General features: G+C 66.3%; 3 protein-coding genes across 3 annotated transcripts in view; 1 reads left to right on the forward strand and 2 right to left on the reverse strand.

Annotated features, from left to right (window-relative positions):
• Positions 1–703, reverse strand: part of MORN1 (MORN repeat containing 1) — a 28,759-nt gene extending 28,056 nt beyond the window's left edge. Inside the window, exon 1 of the mRNA XM_070403884.1 lies at positions 231–703. Coding sequence (XP_070259985.1) covers positions 231–306 — 76 coding nt within the window. The 5' untranslated portion in view covers positions 307–703. The remainder of the gene's footprint in view (positions 1–230) is intronic.
• On the forward strand, positions 569–9,046 carry RER1 (retention in endoplasmic reticulum sorting receptor 1). Its single transcript, XM_070403883.1, has 7 exons — positions 569–714; positions 3,202–3,289; positions 4,291–4,395; positions 5,496–5,595; positions 6,638–6,716; positions 7,613–7,748; positions 8,244–9,046. The coding sequence occupies exons 2-7, from the start codon at positions 3,209–3,211 to the stop codon at positions 8,331–8,333; spliced, it is 591 nt and encodes a 196-aa protein (XP_070259984.1). The 5' UTR covers positions 569–714; positions 3,202–3,208; the 3' UTR covers positions 8,334–9,046.
• A 272-nt stretch (positions 9,047–9,318) lies between these two features.
• PEX10 (peroxisomal biogenesis factor 10) lies at positions 9,319–14,931 on the reverse strand. The gene is made up of 6 exons (XM_070403882.1): positions 14,811–14,931; positions 14,174–14,254; positions 13,402–13,808; positions 11,945–12,120; positions 11,716–11,851; positions 9,319–10,901 (listed from the first exon to the last, which is right to left on the reverse strand). The coding sequence occupies exons 1-6, from the start codon at positions 14,920–14,922 to the stop codon at positions 10,833–10,835; spliced, it is 981 nt and encodes a 326-aa protein (XP_070259983.1). The 5' UTR covers positions 14,923–14,931; the 3' UTR covers positions 9,319–10,832.
• Between the last annotated feature and the right edge of the window lie 3,062 nt (positions 14,932–17,993).

Raw genomic sequence — 17,993 nt, forward strand, 5'->3', positions numbered from 1 at the left:
GTCCAGGCTCGGGCGCCTTCCGGCTCGGTCTCCGGGCCCCGAGACCCCCTCCCCCGCCCATCCCGCGGGGCACCGCGCACCCGGAGGCGAGGACCCTTCCAGGGCCAGGGGCGACGAGGTCTCCGGGGATACCGACGGGGGCTCGTGGAAGCTCGCGTGGGGACCGGGGCGCGGGTAGGACGTAGGGCAGCCGGACGCGCCCCCCCCGCCCCCAGCCCTGTAGCCGTTACCGTCCTGTGGCGGCCGCCCCTGCGGGTCCCGGCGCTGCGGGCGGGAGCTCCGGCTTCCTTGACTGGCGGCTGCCATCTTGCCGCTAGAAGTTTACCTTGGCAACCACTAAAGCCTCCTCTATTGGTTCGTTGGTCGCTAGGGGTGTGGTCACGGGCCCAGTCTCTGGGCAATCACAAGATCTGGAGTGGCGTCCTTCGGGCCCGGAGCCAGAAGACGCGCCTGCGCCTGCGCGGCCCAGCGCACTTCCGCTGCTTACGTTCTTTCCGCCGGGAAAAGGCGCCCGCACCGGAAGCGGAAATGGTTGGAGGCTCTTGGCTCCGCCCCGGCGTCCATCTTGGAAGCCCGGAGGCGGCGCCGCGCAGTACAGAGCGGAAGTGCTAGTCTGCCCCTTCCCGGACCGAGCCAAGCACCGGCGCGGCCCCTGCCCGCGTCCTTCTCCCCGCGGCCCTCGGAGACCGCGCTCGGCCGCTGCAGAGCCGCGAGGTACCGGCGGGCGGACGGGGGCGGGGCAGGCGGGGGCAGGAGGGCCGGGCCGGGCCCCCGGTGTCTGTGGGCTGATCGGCCCCCCTCCCGCCGCGCGTCCGGGAGGGGCCGCCCGCCCGCCCGGGTGGTGCGGGGCGCCGGTGGCCGGGTCGTCTGGAGGGGCCGGTGGAAGGCGTCGGGCTGCAGGCGGGCTGCTCGGGATGACGTGTCGGTCACAGGGCGCATTCGGAGGCGCCGCCGCCAGGCCCGTCTCGCGGGCAGCGCCTTGTCGGCCCCTGTGCCGAGGTCCGGGCCCTGGACGCTGTGCACGCTGGGACCCGGGCCCGGGAAGGGCCTCGCGGTGGGCGCTCCGCCCAGTGCACGCGGCGACCGCTCGGGTGCAGCGTGGGGCCCGGTGGGCACCTCGGGGCGGGAGGAGCCCTCGGCCTTGCAGGAAGCCGACGAGGCTGAAACGGGAACCGAGGGGCGGGAGGGGAGCAGACGGAGCGGGGGCCGCGCTGCTCGCTCCCGGGAGAGGGGGCCCCGGAGCCGCACCGACAGGCTGCGCCCGACGTCGGCCTGGTGCTCGCCTCGCCTTGTTCTCTGTGGCCGAGAATGAAGCGCTGAGTCCCCTGACGGTCCCGGGCCTCCCTGGGCGACAGGCCCCCTCCAGGCGCTCCGGGCGGAGCAGGTAGAGAAGCCAGGACGGAGAGGGGCGCCGACTGCCCGCTGGACGCGTGCCGTGACCCAGCCGGGTGCCAGGGCCGCCGCCCCCCGCGGGGAGCCCCAGGTGCGGGGTGCGATCGCAGCTGGAATGTGCCCTCGACGAGGAAGCGGCAGAGCCCGAGGCTGAAAGCGGCCCGTTTGACTCCAAAGTCCACATCCTTAATGTTGTTGTTGACGAGCTGGTTTCACGGACGGACGGACGGACGGACGGGTGGTCAGCCCGGGGCAGCGGGTGCTCCCGGGGCTCCTCCCGGGGCTCCTCCCGAGGCCTCGGGGAGTGAAGCGCTTCAGCGGTGAGCGCCTCGGCCTTGACAGGTGCCGCCGGAACCGCCCGTCCGACCGGGATGGAGGCGCGGAGGCTCCTGCTGCCTGGCTTCGCCTGGGCCGGTGGCCAGCGTCCTGGTCGCGGGTTCTAACGTGGGAAACGGACTGCTCCCCGGGGGATGGACAGCCGCCCTCCGGCCAGGAACGCGGAGGCCGGAGCCTGTCCCGTCCTGGGCAGCCTCGTCCCTGTGTCTCCCTGGAGCGAAGGGCGCGCCCGTCCCCAGGACCCTCCAGGCTCTGCCCTGGACGCGCTGCAGGTGGGGAGCCGTGGAGCCGCGGTCGGCTCTGCCGTGACGCGCGTGGCAGAGGGGCTGCTCCGCGATTTTAGGTGGAAGTTGTGACTGGAAAACATTTCCATTGGAGACGCAGGACCACACCCCAGCGCCTGCCCTCGCTTCAGAGAGGACGCCCTGCGCTCCGGTGCGACAGCGTGATGGGAGAGTGGGCTGGGGGAGGGGGGGTGGCGCAGGTGCCACGCGGCGACGGAGGGCTGACGGCCCCAGACGCCTTCAGCTCTGTCCTGTCAGAACAGGGCGGGCTGTCTGGGAGGGACGTCATTTTCCAGACGAGGAACCTGGGCCTCGGCCGCCCGCTCAGGGGCCTTGGAAACGAACCGGCTGTGGTAGGGGCGGTGCCGCCTGTAGGTTGGGGGCAGCGGTGAGCTTGGTCCTGGCGTCTTCGCCAGCTTAGGTCCCGGGTGCTTCTCACCCCCAGGATCGGGCAGCGGCCGGCGGGGTGGGAGGCCAGCCCTGCCCGCGGGCGAGTGGCTCACTGTGGACGGCTCCTCCCGGTGAAGCCGGGCGATGCTGCCCACCGGCTTGGTGATGTGGGTGCTGGGCTCGCAGGGTCAGTCCTCGGAACCACAGCAGCGTGTTGCAATAGTCATGAGCAGCTAGGGTTACCCCACTGGCCGATAAGGAACTGGGGCGCGGCAGCTGACCACCTGAGGTCGGCGTGGCGTCTTCCCCCCGGTGGAGGGGCGGATGCGGCCCTGAGAGGACCAGGAGGTCCTGGCTGGCCACGAGCGCCCGGAGAGCGGCCTGGCGGGGACGGGCTGGGCTAGAAGAAGGGGCGCTTGGGAACGAGGGCGTGACAGGAGCAGGTGCTGGGGAGGCGTGTCTGAGGAGCGGGGCAGGCGTGGGTGCGGTGGCCCAGCCTGTGGACCGGCCCAGGGGGGTGGACACGCAGCTGTGGCCACAGGACTGCAGGGGCGGCGGGGCGGCTCCTGGGCCCCAGGAGAGGCGGCTCCGGGTGGCGGTGGCAGAAATGAAAGTCCACCCGGACTGCTTTGCATGTCACGTGCCTTCCTGGCCCGCCACCAGCCGTGTCACCTGCTGTTCTTGTCCAGGGCCGCTCACGGGGAGGCGCGGGGAAGCTGGCACTGAGCTGCTCCCTGGAGGTGGCGCAAGGGCCCAGGGCTGCCTGCTTCCTGGTCTGACCGCGCCTGTGCCTTCTCAGTTACAGGATGTCCGAAGGGGACAGCGTGGGAGACTCCGTCCACGGGAAGCCTTCTGTGGTGTACAGGTTCTTCACACGCCTCGGCCAGGTGGGTGTCGGGTGCCTGTGGGCATGTGTGCAGGAGAGCTGTGCTGGGCAGGTCCGCGGGGCGGGGGTGCCCGTGGGGTGGGGGTGTCCACGGGGCGGGGGTGCCCGAGGGGCGGGCGTGCACAGGAGCCTCGCGCTTGCTCTCAGGACCGGCTCCCTCTGTCAGGGGCCGTGTCTTCTTGGAGGGGCCAGTGATGGACGACCCCTGGTCTTTGCCCCACACTTGGTTTCTGGGTTGTTTTCCAACCTTTAATAATGAGAAAACCATCCTTAGCTCCAAGCAGTACAGACGTAGCGGCGCCTGGACTCTGATCTGACCGCCCTTCCCGGCCACCTGCGTCTGCACCCGTGGCCCCTCGCCCGGGGTGCGCACGGTGCTGGACCCAGCGTGGGCCGGGACGGAGCCTGTGCAGCCAGCAGCGCTCCACGATGCCCCAGCGCCACGCGCGTTGTGCTGTCAGTTTCAACATGAAGAGGGATTTGAACAACTGGCCGTGGGCGCGCGCATTCTGTGCTTTACGACCGGGTGAAGATTTCCACAGTTAAAACTTTAAATGTTAAGATTAAGCAATTTCAAAAGTAGAGTTGGAAGCATACATACTAATTACACACGTGCAGACACATACATGCGTGTGTACATATAAATTCGAGTTCCTCTGCAAACTCCACGGCTGCAGTGTTGCCACCTGTGCCCGCTCCACGCTGCCGGTTGGGCCGGCTCCTCGCGGCCGTGGGCTGGGTCCTGCGTGCAGGTGGCGACTCCGAGGTGCGCACTTTCCTGCCTCGGGCAGGCCTCTCCTGGTGCTGAGGACGCCTGCGGTGAGAACTCGTTCTGTGTTGTGTTTGCCCGAGGACTGGACCTGCCTCGAATGGTTGCCATAAATTTGGGGTTAGCGTCATCGCTGCGCCGCCCGGGGATGCTCGGCCGGAGGCCCGCGGTGGGGAGGTGCACGTGCGGGCGGCGTGCTGGTGGGTGACGCGCACGCACTCCTGTCCTTGCAGATCTACCAGTCCTGGCTGGACAAGTCCACACCATACACGGCCGTGCGATGGGTGGTGACGCTGGGCCTGAGCTGTGTCTACATGATCCGGGTCTACCTGCTGCAGGTGGGTGTGGCCGAGGCGGGACGGGCGGCGCGATCCCCGTGGGGCTGGGCTGCTGCTGTGGGCCTCGCGTGCGCTGTGGTGACTGCCTGGCCCGAGGCGGGTTCTCGCGGAGGCTCAGGCCTCGTCCGGTGTTTCCTCTGGAGCAGGAAGGTGTTTCCTGGCCATGCGGGCGCCTCCTCCCAGGCGTGGCCTGGGACAGGAGGCCGTGGTCCTGGGGGGACACAGGCTGCGGATGGTCCCACAGACGCAGAGTGGAAACTCGCCTTGGGTGTTGTTCCTGGACGTGTCCCCGCCAGTCAGCCCACGGGGCGCCTGGGGCCGGCACAGCGGGACGGGGTCTGCGGGACAGGACGCCTGCGGTTCCGGGTGGATTCACTGCCGTTGGCTTTAGTTTTGTCTTTTAAGTGGGAACTCGGTCCATTCTGAAATGGGAAGAATGAGCCAGAACCTTGCTGTAGAGAAGCCGGGCGGGGTCACGTGACTGTTCCAGTCACACCTGCGGGGCACCCTCGCCTGGGCCTGCGGAGCTGCGCGGTCTCTGGCACCCACACCTGGGCCCGCTCTGACCTGGAGGGTGGCCAGGCTTTCGAAAGTGAGCGCAGGTGCAGGTGAGCGTGTGCACGTCCTGCAGGGTTCCTCCCGCCTCGTTCCCGAGGACGTAGGGCTCTAGAACATTCTTACCCGCTTTCTTGATTTCCGGACTTTCCGGTTCTGGTTCCTGCTGGGAGAGAGGAAGGCACTCAGTGTGTGTGAGCAGGTTTGAGGCGCAGCGGGGCTGTCAGCCGGCACGTGCCGGGCACGGAGGTGCCACAGACACCGACGCGGCCCCGGCACAGCCGTGAGGAACCTCCCTCTGCGCTCCCAGGAGCTGGTGGCTTCGGGGGTGTGTGCCTCTGACTGGCCCTCTGGCTTGTCCATTGTGAAGACACACAGAGCAGAAAACTGACCCCGTGGACAGTCGCCACTTCGTTGTCCCTCGTTGTGACCCCTCTGCCGTGAGGAGCGGGTCTGCTCTCAGTCTGGCCCCCGGTCTGGCGTCTGCCAGGTACCCCGCGAGGTCAGCGTGCCGGCCGGCGCCTAACTGCTTCCTTCTCTCCCAGGGCTGGTACATCGTGACCTACGCCTTGGGGATCTACCACCTGAACCTCTTCATCGCTTTCCTGTCTCCCAAGGTGGACCCGTCCCTGATGGAGGACTCAGGTAGGCGCCGCCCGCGTGCTGCTCGGCCGCTCTGTCCTCCGGAAACACGAGCCCCCCGTGAGCCTGGTTTGTGTTTAAGACGGGCCTGGAGCCGGGTCATCGTGTTCAGGTGCTCGTGGAATGACCATGAAGCCCCGGACAGCTGTGTGCCGGGTGTTCCCTCTGCATCCCGATGTCCAGGCGAAACCCAGGCACCGGGCTGTGTAGCTTGTCGAGGCCGCGTGCGGAGGGGGTTAGGGTCTGCTCCTTCCGAAACCGCCAGCCTGCCTTGCAGGCCCCTCCACACTCGTCAGTTGGGCCCCTCACGTAGCCAGAGCTTCCGACGGCAACGGGGCTTGTGATGGCCACCAGGCCAGAGCGCCGGGCCCGCTCCATGGAGGGTGGAGCTCTGGGTCCCAGGCCCTGGGCTGGAAGGTCTTGGCCCCACTGCTCCGGCCGTTCCTGGGCAGGGAGGGCAAGTGCCGCTGGTGGGCAGTGGGGAGGGCGAGCCCCTGTCCCAGCACCTGAGGACGCCCTCGCTGGGGAGAAAGCGCCGGCGTGTCCTTGGCTGTGCAGTGCTGACCCGGAGCCCCGACTCTTCTCTACAGACTATTGGATGGAAATATGAGAGGAGCCCCACACCCCACGAGATGTGGCCTTGGGGGGAGGTGGGGAGAACCTGAGGCCATGTCTGTGGCCACAGCTTCTCGAGCAGCAGCAGGCAGCTGTCTCGGGTGGGGTGGGGCGAGGCTGGGCGGGCTCAGCCCCCGTGCGAATGCCCGTCTCCCTTGTGCTCCTTTGTGTAGTGCGGGTGGTGTGTTCCTGAGTTTAACTCACGTGTAGTTGAATTTTTAAGGAATTGTAAAATACGTGCAAGTTCTTCTTTAAAAGGAGTTCTCGCTTGAATTCTAACTCGGCTGAAGGTCCCACCTGGCCTTGGGAAATGACACGAACCTGCTTCACGTTAGGCCTCCTCCTTCCAGAGCGTCGGGGGAGCGTGTCAATGGGGTCGTGGGAGTAAAGGCGGCGACTGCGCTTTTCCTGACCCCGTTCTGCCTTTCAGATGACGGCCCCTCGTTGCCAACCAAACAGAACGAGGAGTTCCGGCCGTTCATACGGAGGCTCCCAGAGTTTAAGTTTTGGTGAGTGAACCCCCAGCGCTGCTTGTCCGTGCGGCTGGTCAGTGAGCCTGGGAACAGACCGGATTGGTTCGCGTTAGCCAGCAAGTTGGACTTTTCAGAGAAATGAGTGTTGTCCTCCTTTGTTTGGAATATTTGTTCACCCCCAGCAGGAGCGCCGTGCTCGAGGGCGTGGCTGGGCCCAGGGCCCTGGGGGACCGCTGCCCAGTGGCCTCTCCCAGTTGCTGGTTGAGGCCAAAGCTCTTTGAAACGAGCAAAGAGGTTGCTTTTGGGCAGAGCCTCCCGGTACGTTGCAGACTTGCCCCCCAAAGGGTGGGCTGCGTAACAGTCTCTGTCCTGCTCCACGCACGGCACCCCTTCTGGTGGAGGCAGCTGGACCAGCTCCTGTCCGCTCAGGTGTCCTATGCACTTGGGGCTGGGCCGCCTGGGACCGGTGCTGTGCTCTGGGACGAGGCTGGCTGGTACCCAGATCCCCTAGAGGCGGTGACATCTGCGTGAGGCGGTGACGGGAGGGTGACAGGATAGGTAACTCCACTCTCGGGGGGCATGGGGGCTCTGTGCCCTCTCTGTCCTGTATTTGTTGGATCAAAACCCTGAAGGAGTGAGCCACCACATTCTTGCTCTGTATTCTGGGCGTGTGGGGGACTGAGCATGACATGCTGTGGGGTGTGGGGGCGCCTGGGAGCCCCGAGGAAGCTGGCCTTTGCTCTGTAGGAAGGGGAGGCCAGGAGGAAGTTCAGTGGGGCCGTGGCCGGGCTGCACGGTGGAGCCCTGGGAGCTGCCTGGCTCTCATGGTCCCTGGGGAGCGGCGTCGGCACCCTCACTGCAGTCAGACCGGGAGGCCGAGGACACAGCTGTGTGCGGCCCGTGTGCTGCGCTCACCTTCCCTCCTCCCGCAGGCACTCGGCCACCAAGGGCATCCTGGTGGCCACGGTCTGCACCTTCTTCGAGGCGTTCAACGTGCCGGTGTTCTGGCCCATCCTGGTCATGTACTTCATCATGCTCTTCTGCATCACCATGAAGAGGCAGATCAAGGTACCCGGGGCGCCGAGCCCGGAAAGGCGGTGCCGGCTGCGCGGCCACGGCGCGTGGGGAGGGCAGGCGCCCCGTGGGACCTGCCTCGTCTGCAGGAGCGGCAGGAAGCTCTGCAGGCCGGGGGCGGGACGCGGGCTCGCTCCCCTCTGCCAGCGGTTCTGGGCCACGGCCGGTGTTGGGAACGGGCCTGGGCCGTCAGCCCTGGGGGCTGGGTAGGAAAGGCCCTGGGTGTGCCCTCCTCCTGGGCATGGCGTCCTGTGGGTCAGAGCCGGGACCTGCCGGACGGTGCAGGGGTTCTGCACACTCTACCCTGAAACAGGCCTGGGCAGGCCCACTGCCCACCTCACTGATGTCAGGGCGCCTCCCATCCCATCCCATCCCGGCCGGCCTGCTCTCGGGACCTTTCCCAGACACCCCCCCCCCCCGCCCCCCCAGCCCCGTGACGCCTGGGATGGGAGCTTATCGCCGACGTGTCTGTCTGTCTGTCTGTCCCAGCACATGATCAAGTACCGGTACATCCCGTTCACGCACGGCAAGAGGACGTACAAGGGGAAGGAGGACGCGGGCAAGACGTTTGCGAGTTAGACGGCGCCCGCCCGCCCTCGAGCCCCCGGCGGCCTGAGCCGTGTGACCGCCTCTGTCTCCACGTAAAGTAGCTGGTGGCGAGGGAGTCGGATTTTCTTTGTAAAAAGGAGCTTCAATTATTTGTAACGGAAATAACAGGTTCTGGAGGAGACTGACACTGAGCCGGAATTGCATTGATTCATTACAGTGACACCAGGTGTTTAAATGGACAGAATGAGTCCGTCAGGCTGGGCAGCCAGTCGAGGGGGCTGGGGGCGAAGGACCCTCGGAGGCGGCTGTGACCAGGCCCAGCGGGAGCAGGCGCCGCGGAGCCTGCGGCGGAGCAGCTGCGTTCACGAGGTTGCACGAACGCTGGGCCCCGGCCGCTTCCCAGCCTCGCCTCGCGGAGGTGGTCCCACCGGCCTCACGACTGGAAGCTCTGTTCCTAGCCACGTGATTGCTTTTGGGGCCTGGAATTATAAATATATATTATATTTTAATTGTTTGAGATTATTTTGACCTATTTCTTTCATACGTGAAGAGTTGCTGAATGTGAATGTTCCCCTGCGGCAGCCCTCCCAGCAGCGAGCGGAGGCCTGGTTCTGTGGGTCCGGCCGGCTCCCTGCTAGGATCAGCTGGGACCTGCATGCCGACGTTCCGATGTGATGGAGACACTCGTGACCCTTTACTCAGTGACTTTTTAATTCAAACTTTATTAAAGACGGTGTGCCCTGCTCATGGAGTCTTTCTGCCCAGGCGCAGGGTGGGGCGGGCTCGGGGCTGGGCACCGTCCTTTCTCACAGGGTGCAGACTTGCAGCTGAGGGGCTTCTGACATCAGGTGTTACCATGTATCTGGGCTTGAGCTCCTCCTGCTTTTTAAAAACCCCCCAAGGATATGTGTTTATTCATTTGATTTTAGAGAGAGGAAGGGGGAGAAATACATGGGTTACATGGATGTCAGAGGGACAGCTGTGAGCTGCCTCCTGTATGTGGGCCCCCCCCCCCCCCCCCCCCATCACACCCACAGCCCTTTGGTGCCCAGGACGGGGCTCTGACTAACGGAGCCGCCGGCCAGGGCTGTTCTCGCTCTGTGGAGGCCAGTTCAGACCTCTGCACCTGCCGCTGTCGGACTTCACGCCGGATGCTGCCCGAGCAGCCCTTCTCCTGCCCGGGCTCCTGCCTCCGCCTCACCCTTCACACCGTCGCCCTCGTAAGCGCTCAGGCCCGGCGGGAAGCTGCGCGCTTGGCTGGGTGTAAGTCGAGGATTTCGGGGCCAGTGGCGGCCTGCCCTGGGCCCGTCTGGAGGTCTGCTGCTCAGGCTGGTCCTGTCAGTGGCCCGTGACCTTCACTCCCACGGAGAACAGCGTCTCTGTTGCTGGACAACTCAGTCTAGGGAGCGGCCTGCGCGGCCTTGGCCCAGGCCGTCTGCACTGCAGCAGGGGTGCCATGCAGACCAAGGGCCTGGCCTGGGCGGGTGGCCCCAGCCTATGGCCTACTTCTGTGGAATTCGTTTCTTAAGGGACGTACGGCGAAGTTCTGTCTCTGGTACAAGTTAAACAGTTTTAAAACCTGGAAAATATGATACGTGGCAGGAAGTAGCTGGACATGGGTGATGGCTGTCCCAGCGCAGGCCTCTGGGGGGGCGGGGGGGAGGGGGGTCTGTGGCTTCGGGGTTAGGAAACTCGGGAAAGCGGGCTGCCCAGCAGGAGCCCCGGGCGGGGGGGCCCTCTGAGTCTGTAGGGACCAGGACAGACCTGTGTCCTAAATGGGGAACAGACAACATGTGAATTAAGGCTGGGTTGGCTCAGCAGTTAGAGCTTCAGCCCACAGACTGGATGGTCATGGGTTCGAGTCTAGTCAGAGGCACGTACTTCGGTTGCAGGTTTGATCTCGGGCCCAGGTTGGGGCGCAGGTGAGAGGCAACCAGTCCGTGTGTCATGTCCATGTGTCTGTCTCTCCCTTCCCTTCCTCTAACCATCAGCGGGGAATCCTCAGGTGAGGAGAGGCACCTGCTGGGCAGGGTGTCGGCGGGCGCCCTGGCCTCCACGCCTGTGAGTGGCTGTGCCTGGCCGCTCCGCAGCGGCCGTGGTGGGGGCAGGGTTAGTAGGTGGGGGGGCTGGCGGGCTGCACTTGCCCGCTCGGGCCACATCCTCTCGCCCACCCCATGTCGGCTTGTCTTCTCATCATAGGAGGGACCGGTGTGTCCTCAGCTCTGCGGTCTGGGGAAGGGAGGGCCTAGGACCTGGTCCCAGGGAGCGAGTCCCTGCGGAGCCACCGCCTGGCACTGCGGGCGAGGGGGCTGCCACGGGGCCGGGAACTGAGCTGAGCGGAGCCCCTGCCCGAACCTGGCCGGGAGCCTGGGACCAGCCGCCCAGCTTGTCCTCCTGAGCTGCCTGCGCAGCATCTCATGTGACAAAAAATATAAAATCAGAGGATTTTACGGTTTCTGTGCAAGTTCGTCAGAATCCATTATGTCTCTCCTGACAGGCGGCTGCCGGTGGCTCCATCCGTCCGTCCTGTCACCGGAAGTGCCGCAGGTAGACCAGCTTCTGGGGCGGGAACCTCTCCCGGCACAGGGGACACTCCGTCTGGGGGAGGGAGAGGTCACATGGGCTGTGCCCGCCCCACCGGCCCCTCCAACGTAACACAAGACAGTTGGCATGTCTTTGAAGCCGCAGCCTGAAAGGGCCCCTCACCCGGGCGCTGGGAAGAGCAGGGAACTGAGCAGAGGCCTGCCGGCAAGACAGCCAGCCTGGCACAGTGACTGACGGGGGTTGGGACGCCCATGGGGCTGCCTGTGCCCATCGTCCGTCCCGTTTCCTGAAGCCGGGCGGTCCCACCCCCAAGGGCCACCTGGGTGAGACCAGGTCAGCCTCCCTCCAGCCCTGCAAGGCCGGCCGCTCGCCTGCCAGGCACCCTCGGGGCAGCCGAGGGGTGAACAGTGAGCATCACACCCCGTTCACCTCCTCACCAGGCGGCCCTCCCACTCCACTCAGCCCCGCCCCGGAGACGCTGGGTTCGGTGGGCTCGCCATGAAGGGGTGGGGCTCAGGACCGGGCCTCCTGGGTCAGATGGAGGCGACAGGCGCAGTGCCCCCTCGCCCTGAGGTCTCCAAGGCCAGGGCAGGGCTGTCCCGAGCTCCCACATGGCCGTCATGCTGGGCGCCTGTCTGGCTGGAGGGCAGGGTCTGGCATGTGTGACCAGGAGCCTCCCAGGAAGGGACACCCTCCCAGGAGCGATGAGCTCAGATGCTTCTGGCAAAGTGTCCACAGGCAGTTGTGGTGCCTGGACTCCTGACCGACCCCCTACCTGCTCACCTGGGGCTTTTAAAGACACCCCCTCCCTCGTTTCAGGGCGGCCGCCTGGCGGTCCCCTGGGACCTGCGCTCCGACGGCTGCTGACCTTGGTGTCGCACCACTGGGTGATGCACTCCCAGCAGAACAGGTGGCCGCAGGGCGTGGCCGTCGAGTGCCTGCGCTCCTCCAGGCACAGGGTGCACAGCGAGGTCCGGGACACCGCTCTCTCCTCCGTGAGGCTCCTGGGGGGGGGGGGGGGGGGGGCGGAGGGAGGGAGGACTGAGCCTCAAAGTCCTTGCTGAGCCGCCCCCCGAGCCCTGGTGCCGCCCGCGCACCTGCGGTGAGACAGCCTGCGGTGCAGCTTCCACTCCCGCTGGGCGCGCTGCCTCTGCCGGAAGCCGTAGAGCTGCAGGCCCAGGGACAGCGCCAGGTGCAGCAGGGAGACCAGGCCCAGCAGCCGGTAGCTGGCCCGGGCCCTCGGGTCCTCTGCAGGCGGGCGGTGGAGGCGGAGCTGTCAAGGACCCCAGGGGACAGTCATGACCGGCACACAGACTGGACCGCCTGGAGGCAGCCCTGCCTGCACTCGAGTGTCCTGTCAAATGAGGCCCAGCCCTGCCCCCTCGGTGCACGGGAATGGAGAATGGCATGGGCCTCAGGTGAGTGAGGAGGGAAGGGGCACTTCCAGGGCCTGAGCACAGGTGGGGGGCAGTCAGGGGCGCTGCTGGACAGCTCAGGGCCTCGTCCCAGCAGAGCAGAGAGGAGCGAGAAGTGTGCTGACCACTCTGGCTGCACACTTGGGGGTGGGGGGACATCCAGGGACCCCAACTCCGAGAGGAAAGGAACCAGCAAAGAAGCCTGAGGAAGAGCACCCAGCGGGGAGGAGCAGCCCCCGTGGCAGCTGCTGCCAACCACTGTGTGCGGCAGGAACAGGCCACTGTGCCACTGGCTGACTGTGCCAGCCGGCCGGCCCCTCCTGCAGCCAGTGACGGGGCAGCTTCTGGCCATGTCCACTGCCCGCCTCCCTTCCCTTGGCGGGGAACGGAGGCGGCCGTGAGCAGACCGGCCGGGCCTGGTGCCTGGCGCCTGGCAGAGAAGAGCCAGGGCAGCCCGGGGCCCAGCGGAGGGAAAAGCCCTCTGGGCCGAGCCTCGCGTTCCAGGCTCCTTAGTGATGGCAGCTCAGCAACACAGGAGCCCGGGGGACGAGACTGGACCACGGGGAGGCACGGCACCCGGGACCATGCGCTGAGGGTGGTGAAGAGCGGCAGGGGGACGGGGGGGCTTCCTCACAGGGAGCGCAGTCCTGGGAGCAGCCAGGAGAGGGGGCCGGAGACCTGCTGGTGGGCAGGCAGGTCCCAGGGCGGCTCTAGGTGACTGGGGCAGGGAACTGGGACAGGAGGGTGTGAAGTGTCCTCCAGCAGAGCGGGCGGCAAAGACTAGGGAAGACTAGCCGGGTGCTGTCAGCATTGGGGCTCACGGACGTCAGGAGACACACCTACACGTGACCCACCATCAGGGCAGCCTGGGAGGTGTGGCCGCAGGCCTGTGCTCCGAGGAAGGAGCAGGCGCAGGGCCAGCACCGGGTGTGGCCCGAGGCAGACTTGCCCTACCCTCAGGGTTTGTGGAAACTAAACTTCCTTTTTTTTCTTTTTTTTAGCAAAATGTGAACCAACAAAACCCAGTGGAGGGTTTGGGCCCAGCCCCATGACTGCTAGCCCACAGAGGCCCTGAAGAGCCGACTCTACGCAGGCGAACCGGGATCAGGCCGGGGCGGCGGCACCGCACCCGCACTTACGTAGGTGACTCCGGCGAGCCGCTTGGCCAGGTGGTAGAAGGTGCCGTGGATGTAGAACCAGGCGATGTGCAGCCGGTGCAGGCAGCCCAGGCCCTGCCTGAACACCAGCACGGCCCTCAGCAGCGCCCTCCTCTGCGGCTCCGGCAGGGCCGCCACCTGCCTGTGCACCCAGCGCCTGGCTCCCGACCGGCCTCTCGCGCTGGGTGCCAGGCTGCCCGGCACCGGGCGGGCGCTGTTGCCATCGGCCTGCAGCTCCTGCTCCAGGTGGAGCAGGGCCTTGTCCAGCACGTAGGGCAGGACCGTGTGCAGCGCGACCAGCACGCCGCGGCGCAGCCTCAGGGGCACCTGCCTCTGGGACGGGTCCACCTGGATGAGCCCCACGTACTCCTCGCCGAGGGTCTGGTAGCCTGGGGGCGGGGGACAGCCATGGGAGGCTGAGGCAGGTCCGAGTTCGCCGAGCCCCCCTTTCTTCGGAAGGACGGGCTCCCCGACAGGCTGTGCCAGGCCCCGCTCGGGCCACGGGCTCAGCCACGGAGAAGCGTCTCCACGGCACCGGCCAGGCCCAGGAGGAAGGTCCCAGGGACACAGGACGAAAGGAGGACACCCACGCGACAGGTGAGTGGAATCGGGGCTCCCAGAGGCTCTGGTGGGCTCAGGGCCTGGCCTCCCCTCAGGAGAGGGTGGGGAGCTTCAGACTCCGCCCTCAGCCTCCTCCCGTCCTCCGCCCTTGGCGTGTGTTGTGGCCCCGGGTCCGAGGTCCCCCGGCGCGTACCTGCCAGCGTGGTGAGGCCGAAGTAGGCCACGTCCGACAGCAGCTCGAGCTCCTTCCTCCACTCCAGCCACTTCTTGGCGCCTGCGCAGCAGCAGCACCGTTACCGGGCGGGGGCTCGGGGGGGCCCGCTGCCCAGGCCCAGCAGACCACCTGCCCTCGAGGCCGAGGCTGTCCTAAACGCGCCCCCTCCGCTCCCCCGGCCTCGGCGGCCCACGCTGCTCCCCCTGCTCCTGCCTGGCCTGGGCCACCAGTGGAGTCCATCTCCCCGCAGGGCCCGCCTGGGGGTGTCCTGGCGCCCGGAGGCCGCAGGACAGACGGGGTAACAGACTGAGTCATGGCCTCGGGCAGCTCCAGGGTCTCCGGACCCCAAGGTCCCAACCTGGAGGCGGGGACGCCGAGTCCCACTTTGCAGGGTGTTGGGGGTTAATACTTGGAAAGCGCCGACACGCGCCTGGCGCCATCGACAGGCCCTCGTTCTGCTCGGGCCCCGCCCGCGCTCCCGGAGGCTCCCCACGCTCCTCGCCCTCCCGGCGGCCGGCGCCCCCGGCCCTCGATTCCTCCTCCAGCGCAGGTCTCGGTGGGGGCGCCCAGAACCACCCACGGGCCGGGCACCGCCAGCGGCGCCCTCGACGCTCACCCGCCAGGCTGTGCAGGGCGCTGCCCGCCGCGCTCCGCAACCCGCCGCGGTAGTAGTCGTCCTTCTGGGCCGCGCGGACCACCTCGGGGGGACTGGCGGCCGCGGAAGCCATGGCCGCGGGGACCCGGATGGCCACGCCCACACGGCGCTGCCTGATGACCGCGCTGGGCGTGCGGCGCACACCTTGTGCGTCACAGCCCGCGGGGCGGGGCCAGGCGGGGGCGGGGCGGAGGACAGGCGGGCCCGCGGGCTCGGATTGGGCGGTGAGAGGGCGGGTCGCGCGGGACGGGGACGGGGCGGGGCCAGGCGGGGACGGGGCGGAGAACAGCCGGGCCCGCGGGCTCGGATTGGGCGGAAAGAGGGCGGGGACGGGGCGGGGGCGGGGCCCGCCTCCTGGAGGCCGGGACTGGAAAGGGTGCCGACCAGCCGGAGCCGAGTGGGCGAGCCCGGCGGGTGCAGGGGAGGCGGCGAGCGAGGCGGGGGCCTGGTCCGAGGGCGCCGGACGCGGCGGGGTCCCTGCGTCTGAAAGCGGACCTGGCTGCTCCCGTGCGAATGGAGCGCGGGTCAAGCCCTCGGGACTGCGGGGCATCGAAGCCAGAGGCGGGTGCTGAGCCTCCGGGGGGCGGGGAAGCCTCGCCAGCCTCCCGCGCTCCGGGCCAGGCTCTCCGTCCTGCGTGGCCCCGGCGCGGCTCCTGTCGCCGCCTCACGTTCTGATCGCAGGGACCGCACGGGACCCTCCTGCGGGCTGAGCCCGCCCCGGCCCCACTAAGGGGCTCTGGGGACCCCGCTGGGGAGCAGGGGCTCCGAGTCTTGGGAACCAGGTCATGAGGACAAGACAGGCACCTCCACTCACCCGCAGGCTGCCCCTCCGCCCTGCGCTCACAGAGGGGCCCGGGGCGGCCGGGGGGCTTGTCAGGGCCGCACCCCAGAGGGGACAGCCTCAGGCGCAGCTGGGGTCCTGAGCAAGGAGGGTGGGAGGAGTGGGGGGGGGGGGGGACCGGGTGAGGCCCGGAGCCTCCAGGCTGCACCTGCCCAGCGGCCACCTGGTGGGGGAGGCGGGGCCCCAGATGCACTTGAGTGGCCTCAGGCCAGTAGAGAAGCGCCCGCCCTGTTACAGGCACTGAGGGGAGCCACGGGGTGTGGGGGGGTGCACCCAGGGGGCTGGGGAGCCATAGGGCCCCGCTGCCCCGGCCCAGAGGATGTGGGCAGGACCCGTGGCAGCTCTTGGCCTCACCTCTGCTCTGTCCTCCAACCTCAGGAGGCTCAGCCGTGGGAGGAACCCCAGCCTGGCCCAGCCCAGTGATACGGGACCGGCAGTGCCGTCCGGGGGAGCTGGGGGAGCCCCACCAGCAGGAGGAGGGCACAGCCAGGGGGCCTGGCCCTCTCACCAGTCCCGTGCCCCTCGAGAGCCACGCCCCTGCCTGGGCCCGTGTCCTGGGCGGGAGGCTGCCTGCCGCGTTGGCTGGCGGCCTGGGCAGACCTTGGAGGCGGTGGTGCAGGGGGGGCGAGGGCACCTGAGACACTGGGCCTCACACGGACGGGTGCACGTCCAGCGGCACCAGCGGGACTTGGAGCTGGCTGGGTCCCCTCCCTCGGGGTCCCGCCTGTCTGTACCGAGGGCCTCGCTCTCTGGTGGGGGCCCTGGGACCACGGGGTTCAGGTCGCCTCAGTTTCCTCAGTGGTGCCCAGAGCTGCTTGTTAGGGGTGCCGCTGGCAAAGAAAAAAAAAGTGAAAATTGCCTACCTTTTTCCTCCAAAGTGACTTTTTAAAAAATTAGGTGCCTATACTTGGGTAAGGATTTCTGGTCCCCAAAATTAACCAATCAGATGCAACCTCATTATGCGACATGGCCAACAAAGACGCAACTGTTATATCACCTACATATAGGGTGTCCCCCCCTCCCCACCCTCCCCCCCAAATCTATACGCACTTTAGCAGCTGACAGCTCCAGGACCGGAGTCAGACTCCAGAGCGGCCAGCAGGCGTCGCCATCGGCTCATCTGCTCCACCGAGTTAGCAGGTTGGGTTTCTGGGCGTCAGGGAGGACGGAACCGAAGACAGGCGTGGCTGCTCCCCGGGCCGCAGCGGCCAGGTGTGGACGTGGCTGAGGTGACTGACTGGGTTCCAGAGCAAAGTCAGGTGGAAGGTGTGGCCGGAAGCCCTTGCCCGTCAACAGTCAGCTCTGTGTCCCCTGCTGACCACTGGTGGTCACGGCCGGAGCCCTGTGGTCTCGGGACTCTGGGGTGGGCGGGTGGGGGCGAGGGTGGGGGCCCCTCGCCACCACTAGCCCCAGGCGAGGGCTAAAATAGTTAGTGCTTTTCCTCCCACCTTCTAAGTCAGGGGTGGGCAAACTTTTTGACTCGAGGGCCACAATGGGTTCTTAAACTGGGCCCGAGGCCGGAACAAAAGCATGGATGGAGTGTTTGTGTGAACTAATATAAATTCAAAGTAAACATCATTACATAAAAGGGTACGGTCTTTTTTTTTTTTTTTTTAGTTTTATTAATTTCAAACGGGCGGGATCCGGCCCGCGGGCCGTAGTTTGCCCACGGCTGTTCTAAGTTCTAGCGGGGTCAGTATTCAAATTAACAGAGACAGGTTCACACAGTGGTTCTCAACCTCGGCTGCACATTAGAATCACCTGGGAATCTTTTTAAAATCCCGATTTCTGGGCCTCATCCTCCGGAAATTCTGTTTCTTTGTGATGGGCTGGGGACACAACATTAGTCACAAAGAAACAGGATTTCCGGAGGATGAGGCCCAGAAATGAGGATTTTAAAAAGATTCCCAGGTGATTCTAACGTGCAGCCGAGGTTGAGAACCACCGGGTTAACAGGAGAAAATCAAACCTTAATACCCAGGCATGCGGGGCCTTCGCGTGAGCACAAACATTCCAAAGACCACGGGCAGCACGGGACACGGGACATTCTTGGACGAAGGAGAAAGCGGGGGGCGGGGGGGTGTCTTCGCTGTCAGAACTGGGAGCGGGTGATTGGCAGGTGGTCGAGGGTGAGGAACACACACAGTAGGACAGGTGTACGTGGATGTGGCCACAAAACACAAAAGCCCAATTTTCATAGAAACGGGGTTACTTCGACGGAGACATGCTGAATACAAAGGGCTGAGAGAGATGAGTCATCATTCACATAAAATAATAGGACGTTTTCATAAAAATCAATATTT

Source organism: Myotis yumanensis, unplaced genomic scaffold (genome assembly GCF_028538775.1).
Source record: "Myotis yumanensis isolate MYYU_CA2020_CCGP unplaced genomic scaffold, mMyoYum1.0.hap1 SCAF_2, whole genome shotgun sequence".
In the NCBI taxonomy this organism is placed as follows: domain Eukaryota; kingdom Metazoa; phylum Chordata; class Mammalia; order Chiroptera; family Vespertilionidae; genus Myotis; species Myotis yumanensis.